Genomic DNA, 15,426 nt, shown 5'->3' with positions numbered 1-15,426 from the left:
AGCAGGAACATTTTGAGTTCAATTATGAATTACTTACTTAGCAAGATCCTGTCTCAAAAAAAGAGATACACATAAATCAGGACAAGTAGTTATGAAAGGTTTATAAAATAATTTAGGAAGCTTAAGAATATGTCCAATATATAATTACCATGGATGGCATTATTTTAGTTCAGCTCACTGACTGCCATGTTTCAGCCCACTAATTAGACCACAATATAGGGACAGTGATAACTGCTTTTGTTATGAAAACAATAATGAAGAATTTAGGAGTAGGTATTTTGTCATCCTCAGAAGAAAGAGGTTGTAAAAATACAAATCAACTTTGCAGTAGGACAGAAAAGAAAAATTGTGGGTGAGTTGTTAAAGGTACAATGTATAATTAGTATTTTGACACAGAAATCACAATCTCTCCAAACACTAGCACTATGAGTGAAGAGAGACTTGCAAAGTATAGGGTTCAGCATAGAGCTTAAAAAGAGAGCCACGTTCTTTGGAAAGCTTTGCTTAAAGGTGAATTACCTAAAAAAGAATTATGAACAGTTTCAAAGCACAAAATGACAACTTTCAATGTAATCATGTCTAATATAGTGGGTATAATCATTATGCTCATTTTGCAGCTAAGAAAACTGAGGTTGATGAAGTCAGGTGGTTTACACGGTACATAACTAGTGTTGGGGAAATAAACCTTTCATCTGTCTGATTTTGGATCCTTTGCTAAAACTAATACTAATAGTAACATTAACACTATATTGCCACCGGGCGGTGGTGGCGCACACCTTTAATCCCAGCACTCGGGAGGCAGAGCCAGGCGGATCTCTGTGAGTTCGAGGCCAGCCTGGGCTACCAAGTGAGCTCCAGGAAAGGCGCAAAGCTACGCAGAGAAACCCTGTCTCGAAAAACAAAACAAAACAAAAAAACACTATATTGCCTTCCTAAAAGGTAAATAAAAAGTAAGATTAATTACTCTAAAAAGGAAGTTACATAGTGAATAAATAGTAGATGATAGGATGGCTTTGTAAAAGAACTGAAATTAATCTTTCTATGAAGGATTGAATTAATGCTATAACCCACTTTTAATCTCAGCACTCAGGAGGCACTGGCAGGCTAATCTCTATGAGTTCAAGACCAGCTTGGTCTACAGAGCAAATTCCAGGACAACCAGGGCTGCACAGAGAAACCCTGTTTCAAAAAAAAAGGAAGAAAGAAAAGGAAAAAAAAAAAATCAAACAGAAAAACAGCCGAACAAGCAAACAAAAAAGATGCAAGTAGTGGCTGTTGCTTAGCCAAGCCATGACCGCCTCTTTCGTCTTTAAAGCGAACCTTGTCGGCTGTTACTTTGAAAAGTTCCATCTGTTTAACTTGCTTCATCTCTAGTGCCTTAAGTTTTCATTTCTTATTGCCTGTGATGTATCTATAAAATGTAGCTAAATTACTGGTTAGCTTATTTTGTTCAGTTAGTTATTTTGCAGTTTTAGGGACTGGGTGCAGGGCCTTGCACATGCTAGTTTGTGTTCTGCTATATCTCTTCAGCCCATTGAGTTTATTTCTAATTGGTTTTCCTATTTGTGTGGAATACTTTCTGTGTTGTAAAATGTGCTCTGTGCTTTTCTAACATTTCCTAAATTATCAGACTAAAACTCTGTTCCTTTTTTAGCACACAGGCACACATAGAGAATGTAGATAATGAAGAGAGTCATTAAGTATGAATTTCCTGTTAGTTATCACACTCTTAATTTACTCTTCTCATCCTCCCTAAATATGCTCCATATGTTGTCTTGATCAAGTTCTGGAATGGAAAAACTGTATGATATATTGTGCAGTTTCTTCTTTTCTCATTAGAAGTGGAATTTAATTTTCTTTTTTTAAGATTTATTTATTTAGCCGGGCGGTGGTGGCGCACGCCTTTAATCCCAGCACTCGGGAGGCAAAGCCAGGCGGATCTCTGTGAGTTCGAGGCCAGCCTGGGCTACCAAGTGAGCTCCAGGAAAGGCGCAAAGCTACACAGAGAAACCCTGTCTCGAAAAAAAAAAAAAAAAAAAAAAAAAAAAAGATTTATTTATTTATTATGTATACAGTGTTCTACCTGCAGGCCAGAAGAGGGCACCAGATCTCATTACAGATGGTTGTGAGCCACTATGTGGTTGCTGGGAAATGAACTGAGGACCTCTAGAAAATCAGTCAGTGCTCTTAACCTCTGAGCCATCTCTCCAGCCCCGGAATTTAATTTTCTATGGCCACTGCATATGATTTATACCAAAAGATAATAAAAATTTAACTAAGCAATGTAAACACTTTTAAAAATATAATCATTTACACTCTGAATGAAACAGAAGCAGGGGTTCATAATGAATCTGAAGAACTAGACATGCTTCACCCATTGTTTGTTTTGTGTGTGTTGGTAAGAATGGTTTGATACTGGAAGCAGGGAGGATTTTTTTTTATGGTAAAGAAACGGTAGAAGTTTCTCATTTCTCCTGTGTGCCTGAATGAAGGGAGGGAAGCTAGTAAAGAACAGTCATTCCTCTGTGTACTTTATATCTTTATGAAGTTCATGGCAATGTAGCTGGTTCTTATATACCACAGATCTGAGTGTTCCATTTTGACCAGCCCCCTATAAAAGTCCTAGTGGTGGCAGAGATTGGGCCATTAGTCAGCTGCATTTCGTATTGTTGATGAAGGAGTTTGTTAATCATATGGAAGGAAGTTAGTGAGAGATTAAACAGATGTGCTGGAGAACTTTTCACACTAGTATAATAAGTCAAGAGCACATGTTTTCCTTACTTAGCAGTTTCATTTGTATGTTTTGAACAGTACAATAGTTACTAACAGAATTGTATTGTAGGAAAGTGGATTGTGAGATAACATTTAAGGTAGGAATGGGGAGAAACTGTGGAAAGTAAATCAGAAAAAAGTCACTATAATTAAGTGTCCGTAACCTAAATTGGCAGCCTTAGGAGAGAAAATAGTATAAAGTCATGGTGTTTGACTGCAAGACAGATATTACATGTGCCAATTAACTGACTACAGAGTGTTTAAAAATTATACATCTAAATGAAGGGGTAGGAGTGTCATTAAGAGAGAAGTTAGGATATTCTGCTTTTGTGGAAAGTTATATAGACTTTGAATATACTGAATTGGATTCTACTTAGATAATCCAAATTATCTAAGTATCAGCATCCAGTTGGACATTGGTAAATCCCAAAGTAGAGTTATTTTGGAGAATATGGTGGAAATGGTGAAAGATGACCATGTGAGAAAAACAGAAAGAAAAATAGTTAACAATCAAGAATTTATACCTACCTTGAGAGAGAAAGAGAGAGGGAGAGACAGAGACACGACAGAGAGACAGAGAGTGGCACAGTAATCAAGGAAAAAAACCAGAGAGCTAAGTATTCATCATCTAACATAGGAGATGATTACCAAAGGAGGTGGTCTACAAGTTGTGAGAAAGTGGTAAGAGTTGTGTATTTGAAGTCCCATCTGACCTTCAGGAGAGATTGTTGTTTCACTTTATATATGAAGGGAATAAATATTTAATGGATGTGGAGGAAGTACACACAGTACATGTACACAGTTTTGTTTGTTTGTTTTTATTGTGCATGGTGTTTTGCCTGTGTGTATGGATATGTGTATATCACGTGTGTGCCGGGTGCCTGCAGAGGCCAAATGAAGGCATCAAATCCCCTGGAACTGGAGATACAGATGGTTGTAAGCTGCCATGGTGCTGGGAATGGAACCCAGGTTGTCTGGAAGAACAGCCAGTGCTCTTGGCCAAAGAGTCATCTCTCTAGCCCTGCAAATGGTTTTTTCAACAATTTTTTTGCAGGGGAAGAAAAAGAAGAGAGGAAGGGTTCAGCTATGTACATCCATTGCTTTCTTTATAGAGGATAGTGGCTTTAGTTGAGAAGGAGCAGCAAAAGATAAAATGAGAAGAGAGCGACTGAGTTTTGTAAAGACAGAGTAAATGGGTTATTCTTGATAAATATAATAGACTTAATTAGAGATGAGGGAAAAGGAACATCAAGGGAATATCAGAATTTGAGGGAGAAGATAAAAGGGAAAGAGTGAGCTGCCTTCAGTATTCTCACAAAGGATAAAGCAAAGGAATCTGCTGAAGGGAATCAGGGTCAGGATAATGGAGAAGATGTTTAACAGATATTGATGAGTATTTATTAATGAGTTTGCTTGGTGAATAGAATGGTCTTAAAGATAAGCTGTAGCAGCTAACTTGGATCTGTGTACAGAATGTGACCATGCTTTTCTGTGGGAATACTCAACTGAATGATGGCAAGGAACATAGATGCAGTGTATTCCCAGGACTGGAAAGGTGTCAGGTAACCAGGACAAGAGACTCTAATAATTTATGAGGTGCTTTGTTGAATTTACAGCCAAAATCCTAGATGGGCAAATGCATGTAAAATATGAAGAGGTTAAAAGCACTGATAACAATAAAGAGGAAATCTAATAGAGGAATAAAAGTATGAAGAGCAGAAATTGTGGCCAGGTTTTAGGGTTGGATATTTGTCTAGTATGTCTAATGTTAATGTCTGAGTTTGTCTCAATTGGTAACTAAAGAAATTATAATTATTGAAAATATTCAGTCTTTAAAATAAAAGTGTTGGTAGCTTCACTTATCAAAGATACTAGCAAGACTTAAGAGTAGAAGGAACACTATAAATCTGTTACAGAAGGAAGACATTAGGTTTTGATGGGGCTAGTGGTTCACGATGACACTGAGATGGACTTCTGTGGGGTGATCAGACGCTTCTCTATGTCTTCTCACTAATGCTATCAAGCCTGCCTCTGACTACTCTTTCTTCTGTTGACTACTCTGTCTCACCTATTGTGAGTGGGACATTTCCCCAGCTGCTGTGTTTCTCAAACTCCATATCCACTTCTCAATAAGTGGATTTGGTCAGGACCATTTACATAAGCTCCCCCACTGGACTTTTCCTGGGCTTCCAACAAATGCGAACAGTACACAGGCTTGATGTGTCTCAGTACCCTCTTGACCAACGCACTCTGTCTAAAACCTAACCTAAGACTGTGATGAGAATGCTGAGACGAGCAGACATGTAAATAGCTTCAGCTTCAGCTAAGGGGCAGTTAGCAGGTCAGGGTGGGAAAATGGGAACAGTCAAAGAACAGTGAAATGCAAGGGAACTTCTTCGTTCCAGTATTTAAAATCTCTAGCCCTAGCTTCTACACTCAGGATCTCTGTGTCAATTACTTCATCTAGAAAAGTTAGTATAAAAATGCAGTCTAGCTCATAGGGTAACTGTAGGAATTAAATTTGATAGTGTATGTAAAGTACAGAATCTACTAAATCCACTAAATATTTTTACTGCTAGTGCTGTTAATAGTGACAGTGACATGTATAAAAAATAATGCAATCTTGCACAAAGTGGCATGTGTTGAGTTACTGAGTGCAGTATTGATACCACTTGTGATTCCTAATACCAAAAAGAGTACTAGTGCTTTACATTTGTCACCTCTGTGTAGTAGGAATGACCTACATCAAGTCATCTTAAAGGTGCGTAGCATCATATAAATAGATATTTAGTAAATGTGAGGACAGGAATATACATGGAACCAATGGAAATTGTTCACAATAAGATAAGCTCACTAGAATGGGCTAGTGTAGATTTACACAATATGGAAATAAATTTGGGAACATAGAATTAGGTTTCCAGGGCTGAAGCTAGAAATGCTGAGGATTAGGAATATAAAGGATAAGGGGATAACCTAGAAGATTCCTGACGTTAGCTATATAGAAACAGACAAATATCCACAGGTGCTATGCAGATACAGTAACAGAAACCCATACATCCAAACAAGATAAGCACAGAAGCTCAGAAGGAAGAGAAAGGAATCTATTTAAATCTGGGTTCATTTCAGATGGTTCATGGATCCTAAGTTGTAGGAAAACCTAACTTTGAAAATGAAGAACTTCCTCATGAGTGCTAAGTAACTTAGCCCATACTCCTAGCCCTTGGGATTTGCCTTGAAAGAGTTTGGTTTCATTTTTAATAAAGGGATGGTTGCCTGCATGAAAGTAAATTGTTCACTTATGAGACTTAGTCCCTTGCCTTTCTTAGCTCTCTTTCTTGCTGTTTTTGAAAGGTAAATGGCCGAGACTTAAAGAACCTGCTACACCAGGATGCTGTAGACCTCTTTCGTAATGCGGGATATGCTGTGTCCCTGAGAGTACAGCATAGGGTAGGTATCACTTCCAGCCAGATGTGGGACAGTAGGCTTTCTCACTGCACTTGTGAATAAACTTGTGGATGTAATCTTCAAAGTCTGCTTTATTTTTTTCTTTTGCTATTACTGCATTGTAGGGTTTGTCTAGCATACGCAGGAGTCCTTTGGCATTTCTGTTTATCAGTAAAAGAAGTGTATAACACTATACTTAGAACCCAGGTCCTACCTTCAGTGTAATTTTTTAAAAAAATTAGTCAAATGAAAAATGGAAAGAAAATAGAATCACTTCACTTTTTTTTAAAGAAAGCACTATTTGTGTACCTTTGAAAACTCTTATTTATGACTACAAAGATGGTTATGTTTTCTGTCTCCTGTTATAAGGCTTCTCCTTCCATGACCACATTGGCTAAGACCTGAGTGCAACTTGAAGGGCAACTCTTAAGAAAAAGGAAGTGGAATTGAGACTCCTTACATCTGCTTCTTTTTTCTTTCTTTCTTGTTTTTTTTTTTTTTTTTTTTTTTTTTTTTTTTTTTTTTTTTAAGACAGTGTCTCTCTATGTAGCCCTGGCTCTTCTGGAACTCACTCTGTAGATCAGGTTGGCCTTGAGCTCAGAGATCTGCCTGCTCTGCCTCCTGAGTGCTGGGATTAAAGGCATGCACCACCACTGATAATTTGGATGATAGGAAGGAGGTCTGAGTTCCTCTTACAGCACCAAGGATTTCTGAGTTCATCTATAGCCCAAGTTCACTGTGCCTATGATTCTTTCTTAACTTGGTCTGTTCTTTGCTAAGAGGCCAAGTGAGGATTCAAAGGCTGAAGAAAATTAAAAGGAGTAGTAAAAAACTGGAGAAACAGAAGCTAGCTTGAACTACATGGTGAGACTCTTGTCTGAAAACAAAAACTAAAGAAAAGAAAAATAAGAAAGGCAAAATATAAAGCTATCCAAGAAAGCAACCAGAGTTGCAAACAGAATGTGAGTGTGACAGCATTGCAAACTTAGGCATGGGGGACAAGACTCCATCTTAGGAGCAAGAGGATGACTTGGAAGCTGTATGGTGTTTCTAAATAATGTCATTGCAACTGTGTTGATACTGTCTGGGTCTGCTCTTACTGTATTCTAATGACTGATAGTCTTTGTAAGTAAATATTTCCAAAAAGAAGTCTTCTTTCTCTCCCTTTGCTGCTCAGCAATATCCAGACTTCCTGAAGGATCATAGGTTTCATCTCATCCCTTCATTTTTTCTGATAGGAAACATATATAGCAAGATAGAGGCATTATAGAAACAGAAATGATTTACTTTACCCCGTGAGGTCCCATTAAGTCAGTACCAAGCAAAGTTAAATGCTTCCCTATCAGAACTATTTTTCCCAGAGTATCTGTGAAAGTGATGCATCAGCTAGGACAAGACCTCCTTCTGCCAGGTTGTGTGGGGTTTATAGCTTTGGATGGTGTAAATTACACCTCCAGGTAATTGTCAACTTGGATATTTTAGTTGTGGCATATGCAGTAGTCAGATTTAATATTTCTCCTTCTCTTTCAGTTACCAGTGCAGAATGGACCTATAGTACATCGAGGTGAAGGAGAACCAAGTGGGATTCCTGTAGCCATGGTGCTGCTACCAGTGTTTGCCCTCACTATGGTTGCAGTTTGGGCCTTTGTGAGATACCGAAAACAGCTTTGAAATGCTTGCGGTCTTCCAGTGTGTCCAATGAACTATTTCTCTCACTCACCTTCCCTGCCAGTCTCCTATATCCTTTATCCTCTACATAGCCAACACATGATTTAAAGTGACTGATTACCACTCAAAACCTTGCTGTTCAAACTCGCCAAGACTTCAAATTCTAATGGGAGAGTAAAGGTATTATTTGAAGAAAAGCTTGTGGGGGGAGGGAGAAGCCTTGCTAAGAACAAATGAGAAGTTACATATTTTACTAGAACTGCCAATAAAAATTCAGCTATCACCCAAAGAGGAAAAGCTCAGTCTTCCTGTCACCATGGATGACACCTTTTTCTTAGCTGGCATGTTTGAAGGCTAGCTGTGCTACATGGAAGGAGGAGCTGATCTTTACTTTTTTTCTTTTCCTTTTAATGCTTTTCCTTGTGAAGTGTTTGTGGCCTTTAATTTGTAACTCTATACCTAGATGCCTATATTGGACACAGGCGAATGAAGTTTGTTTTTTTTTTTAAACTTACTTCAAAAAATAAATATATACAGTAGTACACATATGCATATATGATAACATAACACTGATGCCTTATAAGAGGTGAGAAAACCATACTAGTTCCTGGGTTTCTAATGAACAATTTTTTGGGACTAGGGGGTCATCATATTCCTTCATATATAATCAAGACTCATATTAACAGTGAGTTCTGGATTGTAAAGAGAACCTCCTTGCACACTTGTCTGTAAGTCATTGTCCACAAATTACAAACATACACAGTGCTAAGGGATGACTGTCAATGAAGCACGTCAGGAGCTCTTTGCAGAGCGTGTATAGTGGAGATGGGAAAATGACCTTTAAAAGAGAAAGCTCAATTATTAGGGAAATAATAACAGAAACAATGGATTGGAAACTGTAGAACAAGTGTCACACGGTAGCTATGGTGATGTGGTGAATTGTACTAGAACAGCTCTGCTCAAGTCAATCTGTTCAAAGACTTTGAGGTATAAAGACAAGTTCTACCAATCTCTGAACCAGCCTAGTTGGTATTTAGCAGTGCTGTTAAAGGGTCAAGTGGGATAGATGTGGGCAGCAGTAGGGCCCAATGAACCAGAAGGGCCAAAAGTTGTCTTGATAGACGACTGAAAAAAAGATCATGCCTCAAGGTGGCACTTGAACCCTCAAGGCTGCTTCACAGTTTTCAGTTTCTAGTATCAGGCAAAACCTTAGGAACTGCCTTTCTGGTAGAATAGACCTAAAACCAGCCTGCTTCTGATTAAGATAAGAAGGCCTGAATTGATGTGGTTTTTGGTTTTGTTTACCCACCCCCTACCCCCCCCCAAAAAAAACCCTCTAAACACTAGCTTTGATTTTAATAAGTTAATGGACCATTTTTCAGAGAAGGGGAAAGAATAAGGTTTGTTTGTTTGATAGAGGGGTCAAGGAAATTTGTTGATTGTTTCCAAGGAAAGCCTGAGACTAGAGTGTGGATGACTAGATGCCAGGGAACAGCAGGGATATTGGTGAGGTGGGAGCCATCCTGTTCATGTAGTGTCTGAGTTGGTTTTAGAGTGCCGAGGATAGTTGAACCAAGCCTAGTTTTTTTTAACAAAATAATTTTTATCTTCTAAATATATTGGCCAGACTGTTATTTTGACAGAAGATTATGAGTTTTCCTGACAATCTAGCAATTACTTAACAAGTGTTGGTTGCACATTAGTTTTGTCAAGACACCTGTACAAAGAAGGGAAATAAATGCACAGACTTCATCTGAAAGGACATTGTGATTACAGTTAGGAAGAGAACAGTTAAAATGGAATTAGCCATGTAAGTGTAAGTTGTTTATGTTGTAGACAACAATAGAAAATAGCTCCTGCGAATTGAGCCTTCCATAGAGGAAGGGACAGGTTAAAAGATCTTTAGGTGCTAATCATCTAGTAAGAGCATTCATAAATAGGTGAAAAAAGTCTATCAGGTCGAATAATAAATGAAACCAGTATGGAAAGAAATGTTACCATGCAAGATAGAGCACAGTGTGGTTGACACTGTTGACAGATGATCAACAGCTATTTTAAGGAATTCAGAAAAGGAAAACTGTTGTGTGGTGGCATCAGAGTAGAATGGAAAGTCTTAAAAAGTCTGATGAGACTTTGCCTCTGGGTAAACTGTTAATACAGGGAGAGATTTGCTTTTAACAGTCTTCACATAACTAAGCCATTCAGTACTTTTTGAAATTGATTTAGTAACAGGAGTTATTCTAAGTCCCACAGAAAATGCAAAAACATATTGTAGTTCTTGCTGCAACCAGCACCACTGTGGAGGCCCAGTGTCTGTACCCTCCTTGTGTTCGATGGCATCTAAAGCGGCTTCTGCCATGGGCCTATTTACCTCTAGTTTTCACTTCAGGGTTTGGAATTTATTGTTGAAAGACGGTCACACTTACAAATTGAAACAAATGGCAAGGAGGATAGAAAGCTGTTGTGTTGATATATGTAAATACAAAACATCTTCGGTGGGAATTTTACTTCGGTTGATAGGAATTCTGATACACTTGGGTCTCTTTGGGAAATAAACAGCACTTGACCAAAACATTTAAGATTTAGGCAAATACTTTAGTATTTCACTTTTGGTTGTATGTAAACTAAAATTAGCATAGATGGGATGTTAAGAATCCATTATAGATTGTAAAAAATTTATGTTTATCATAGACTGACTCTGATATTCCTATTACCTTATAGACTATATATGATGCTTCTACCACATAAATTATAATATTTAAAGTTTTGAATATTGATTATAGGTATACTTAAAGTATTTTTCTTGTATTTATCAATGTGTTTTTATATATAATTCTAATAGATATTATTTGCTTCAGTCGTTTCTGTTTCTGTTTCCTGCAGTTTTCTGTATGAATGATTTCATGTAATTAATTGGACCATCTAGTCACAGGCAACAGATAAAAATAGTATTTGTAATTACAGTCTATGCCAGGGCTGTACTAAATTGACTGGTGACACTATATATAACCTTGAGATCCAAGTATTGTTATAAAGAGACTGAGAATGAGAGAATAAATTGTTTTCCAAGATTGTATAGGTGGTAATAGAGAATCATGATTTAAACTCAGGACTTTGGGTGACAGTATTAGTAATATTCCCATTGCTAACAGTTCTCAAAGCAAGGTCTCTGGACAAAAGCATCAGTTTTCCCTGCAAATTTTTGGGCATCATCCCATACTTACGGAATGAGACAAGCATGGCAACCAGCAATTCTGTCCTTTTAGGTAACTGACTAATGCTGAAGTTTGAGATTCACCCCTGTCTAGTTAGAATCACTTGGACAGCTAGCTGGTCAACCCACATTAAATAAGGACCTTTGAGACTAGGACTTGGACAATAAAATATGTTTCACGAGGTATCTAAAATGTGCAGCCTCTATTGGAAATGTTCCATGGCATTAAATTATCAGATCACCTGCAGATGAGGCTCTAGCCAGAATCAAGAACTTGGCTAAGTTCAGAGCCCAGCTCTCTGAGAGGTAGAGTAAGAAGTGGAACATTGTTTTCCTCCTGTGTGCTCAGGACAGACTGATCAACCTCTGGTAACATGTGTAGCCATATAAGAACCAAATCATAGGATTGTGACTCTAATAGACTCTTGGATAAAATTTGTATTAGAAGTGAGAAAAGTTAGTGGTGTTGTTTTTGTCTCAAATTTGTTTTGAATGTCACCACTACAAGAATACATACAAAAACTGTATTTTAAAATCTCATTTTACTTCCATCTTTTCCCAATGGGCTTTCAATAAAGACCAGAAGAACTGATAGACAGCTAAAGAGGATTGTAGGTATCAAGATTTGAATGGGAGATCACATTGAACAATCTGATAAGCCCAATCACGTGTTGTTTTAATTTCAGTAGTTTAAAATTAGATATAGGCTGTTTGTGGTATTTTTTATTGTGCAAATAAGCAATTAAAATGCATTTAGAGGCCAAGCATGGTGGTACATGTCTTCAATCCCAGCATTTAGGAGGTACAGGCAGAGGCAGGCAGATCCCTGTGAGTGGAGGTCAGCTGTGTGTGTGTGTGTGTGTGTGTGTGTGTGTGTGTGTGTGTGTGTGTGTGTTTCAATAAAGATTTTATTCTACCCACTTTTAGTGGAAAGTATCTTTGATAAAGATTTTTTTCTCCATCTAGCAGATAACCATCAACACCAGTATAGCAATATAAAGATAAAATTTAGTCACTAAATTGAGATAGCCCAGCATCTGAGAGTGGGTGACCTTGATGTTAATGTATCTTTCCAGCATCACTGAGAAGTACACATTTTGAGTTCTTAAGCTCTCTACCTCTCACAGTAGTTTAAGGGTTGGCTGTTAAACCAGGCTAAGCCTTTTTTTGCTATTCTTTTTAACTGCAAATCTTTTTTTTTGAGATTAGTTCTCACAGCCTACACTGCAATTATGATTAAGGGGTGTGGTGGAGAGACAGTATTTTAAAGAATTCTGCCCAATGGGAACCAGATTGTGAACTGCCATTGACTCTTGTGTTGGTATCTATATATAGAATACAAAGCACGTGCCTGTTTACCTGATGTACTTGATATTATAGAAATCGACAGAAGAGTGCTCTATTGGTATAAGGAATTTAGCCCCAGTAAACACTAATGCCTGTAACTATAACTTCCCTCATTGTTATATTCTATTTTAACAGAGGAGAAAGGGAAGGGAAGAGGACTGATGTAGGTTTTCAAATGCCATTTTGTTATTAATCAGCAGATTGATTTACCAAAGAGCTGTGTAAATATATTGACTAGTCACAGGAAAATGGGATGGTCCTTTTCATAGTTGGTAGGTTTGCAAATGAAGACACAGATTAAATCCTGTTTTTGTTTTACTTCTGTGTCTCCAATACTAATTTGAATGAATTTGTTATTACTGAATACTTGTACACCTTCCAGGCCATTTAGTTCCTGGAAAATTATCTTCCTTAAATGCTGTATGTTGTTTCCTTTCTGCTTTGATTCTTATGTTCCCCTTGCATCCCTGAATGTAAACAGCAGCTGTTTCACAGGTTAGATGCCTAAGAGCTACTTGGTAAACAAGTAGACATAAAACCACATTAACTAAGAAGTATCACCACAAAGCCAGTGTTGATGCTGATTTCAACCTCACTGTTTGATACCAGTGCATCCAGATTTGCCCGTTGAACTATGACATTCAATAAAGACCTGTTTAACTTGTTTGAATATCTACAGTCTTGGATTTTTTTCTTTTGGAAAATATTAATAACTATTTCCTTAGTTTTCTGTCACTTTAAACCAGCAACGCTGATGGGACAATGGGAAGAGAAAGAAACCTAAATTTGAAGCTTACTTTTGGCAGAACAGGTAAACATCAGGACTCAGTACTGCTAATAGAGGTGCTCACCAGTGTTGTAGGTATTATCCGAAGTCCTGTTGTTATGTCCATTTTATGATGAGATGAACAAGGCATAAAGAGGTTAAGAAACTTGCCTAGTTTCCTTCCAAGTAACTTGACAGTTACTAAATGTCAGCTAGGATTTAAAGGCAGGCAGTCTGGCTTCAGAACATTATATGGCTGAACACTACTTTCCAGGTGCTAGATGCTATCTTTTGCTGCCCATTCTCAACATCAGATTCTCAAAACTACAAGGCAGTACAAATAGTCCCATCTTTATAGATAAAATAACTTGATGTTTAAAGAAGATAACTTGTTCCAGTTGTGTAGCTGTTTAGTTACCAGATCTAGCAGTTTACTTAAAACCAGTAAGGACTCCTGTAGTCTTGAACTACTTCAGAAAATGAAAGCATATATTTAATTTGATCCAATCATGCTGTTACATTTTTCCATTGTGGGCCATAATATGAACTTAAGTGTACTAAGGTAAATGCTTTCTAGGCAAAGTAGCAGCACCATTCTGTCTTTAAATTCAGTGTTTGAGAGCAATTGCCAACATTTACTCAACCTCTTCTATTACTCAAACCTAAGATGGGAGGCAGAAACGGGTTTTTGCCATAGTTTAATAAGGACTTAATAGATGTGAAAATTAAGCTTTATCCCGTGAGTTTGTATAGAGCTGAGTTTGATTTTTTTTATAAAGGCAGTTTATATTGTTGATCGTTGATGTCATAGAGTTTAGACATAGCTCATTTGGTGGTCTGTAGTATATAGGATGACTTGTGAAAGACAAGGTATGTCGGTTATCAGTTACATACTGAACCATTGCAAAAAAAATGAGTGGCTTACTGCAACAATGGATCAGTAATTCTTTGAAAAGTGAAAATTCTGTCTAGTGATTATTTCTTCTGCTGCTAACATTGGCTGTAGTCACCACTGGCTGAACATAACTGCACCTAGATGAGTACTACTGCACAGAGATGGGTGGTCCAAGATGGTTTTTCTTCTATGCCTGGCAGTGCTGACTGTTGACTGGAGTGCCTTGGTTTTTCTCCATGTGGCCTCTCATCTTCTGGTTGAGCAGATTAAGCTTTTACACAGCATTGAGGGTGGGGTCTTCAGAAGAGCATTTCAAGGAGGGCAAATCCCAATGCAAAAGTATTTGTCAAACCTAGACTTTTGTCCCACTTGTTAGTATCTTTTAAAAAATGTTTTTTTTTAATTATTTATCTTTATATCTTCAGATGTTACCAGATTTCCTGGCATTTTACAAACATTTGGTCACATCAAATTAGTGAATGAAATGTTCATTTGCTTCCCCAAATCTTTATTTCCCTGCCACAGTCTGCAGCTGGCTCAACATGAGAATTTAAATACAGCACCACTTTGATTTTGTCCAACAAGGCCTCCACAGTGTGTCAGACAGACTTGGCTTAAATAGGACTCAAGAGGAGTGAGATATATGTCAGCAAAGAGGGAATCCATTAGACATCAAATGATTTCGCTTCAATACTCTGTGTTGTGGGGGATAATCTTCCATTCCAACTGTCCTGAGCAGTAGGCAAGACCCTCCTCCAGTTTCTGTTGAAGCTGAGGATAGTGGTCATCTCATCACTCAACTGGAAGTCTTCCAGGATGGAGTATGGAACGAACAGCAGCAAAACAACAACAACAACAAAACCAAACCACATCACCACCACCAAAAAACATCACCAGACCGAAGAGAAAAAAAAAAAAAAATGTAGTGAACCATGGAGGCACAGCAAAGAGAATCTTATTATGTATTAACCTATCTCCCAGTGCTATGGAAGATTAAGCATCACTCCCCTCTCCCCGTTAGCCCCTTTCTTTCTGACATAGTTGTTAGCCTAAAAAGGTAAGGAGCTTCTCCTGTGGGACAACTTGGGAATCGACACCAGAAGCATTTCAGCATCAGAGCCAGAGGCAGATGGAAAGGTTTCCTCTGCCTCAGCCTGCAAAATGGCAGAGTGGGTGTTCCGCCAAGTTATTGTACTTTCTACCTTAGTTGCTGTTCCCATTAGATGGCCTGTTCCTTTTTCATCTCCATGTTCTTTGAGCCATCCAACACACAAGCAGGTCGTAAAGTTGCTTAGCCAATGGAAAACAGAATTCATTAAC

The 15,426-nt window shown here is 37.9% G+C and overlaps 1 protein-coding gene and 1 pseudogene across 1 annotated transcript in view; one reads left to right on the top strand and one right to left on the bottom strand.

Moving 5' to 3' along the window:
• The window catches only part of LOC114698702 (synaptojanin 2 binding protein), a 35,988-nt gene extending 25,028 nt beyond the window's left edge, over positions 1-10,960 (top strand). The window contains exons 3-4 of the mRNA XM_028877506.2: positions 6,124-6,219; positions 7,747-10,960. Coding sequence (XP_028733339.1) covers positions 6,124-6,219; positions 7,747-7,887 — 237 coding nt within the window. The 3' untranslated portion in view covers positions 7,888-10,960. The remainder of the gene's footprint in view (positions 1-6,123; positions 6,220-7,746) is intronic.
• On the bottom strand, positions 8,533-8,651 carry LOC114699077 (annotated as a pseudogene).
• Positions 10,961-15,426: the final 4,466 nt, after the last annotated feature.

The sequence above is a fragment of the Peromyscus leucopus genome, chromosome 14, assembly GCF_004664715.2.
Source record: "Peromyscus leucopus breed LL Stock chromosome 14, UCI_PerLeu_2.1, whole genome shotgun sequence".
Lineage (NCBI taxonomy): Eukaryota > Metazoa > Chordata > Mammalia > Rodentia > Cricetidae > Peromyscus > Peromyscus leucopus.
Note: the sequence above shows the minus strand (reverse complement) of the source record. Positions and strands in the feature narration are given on the sequence as shown.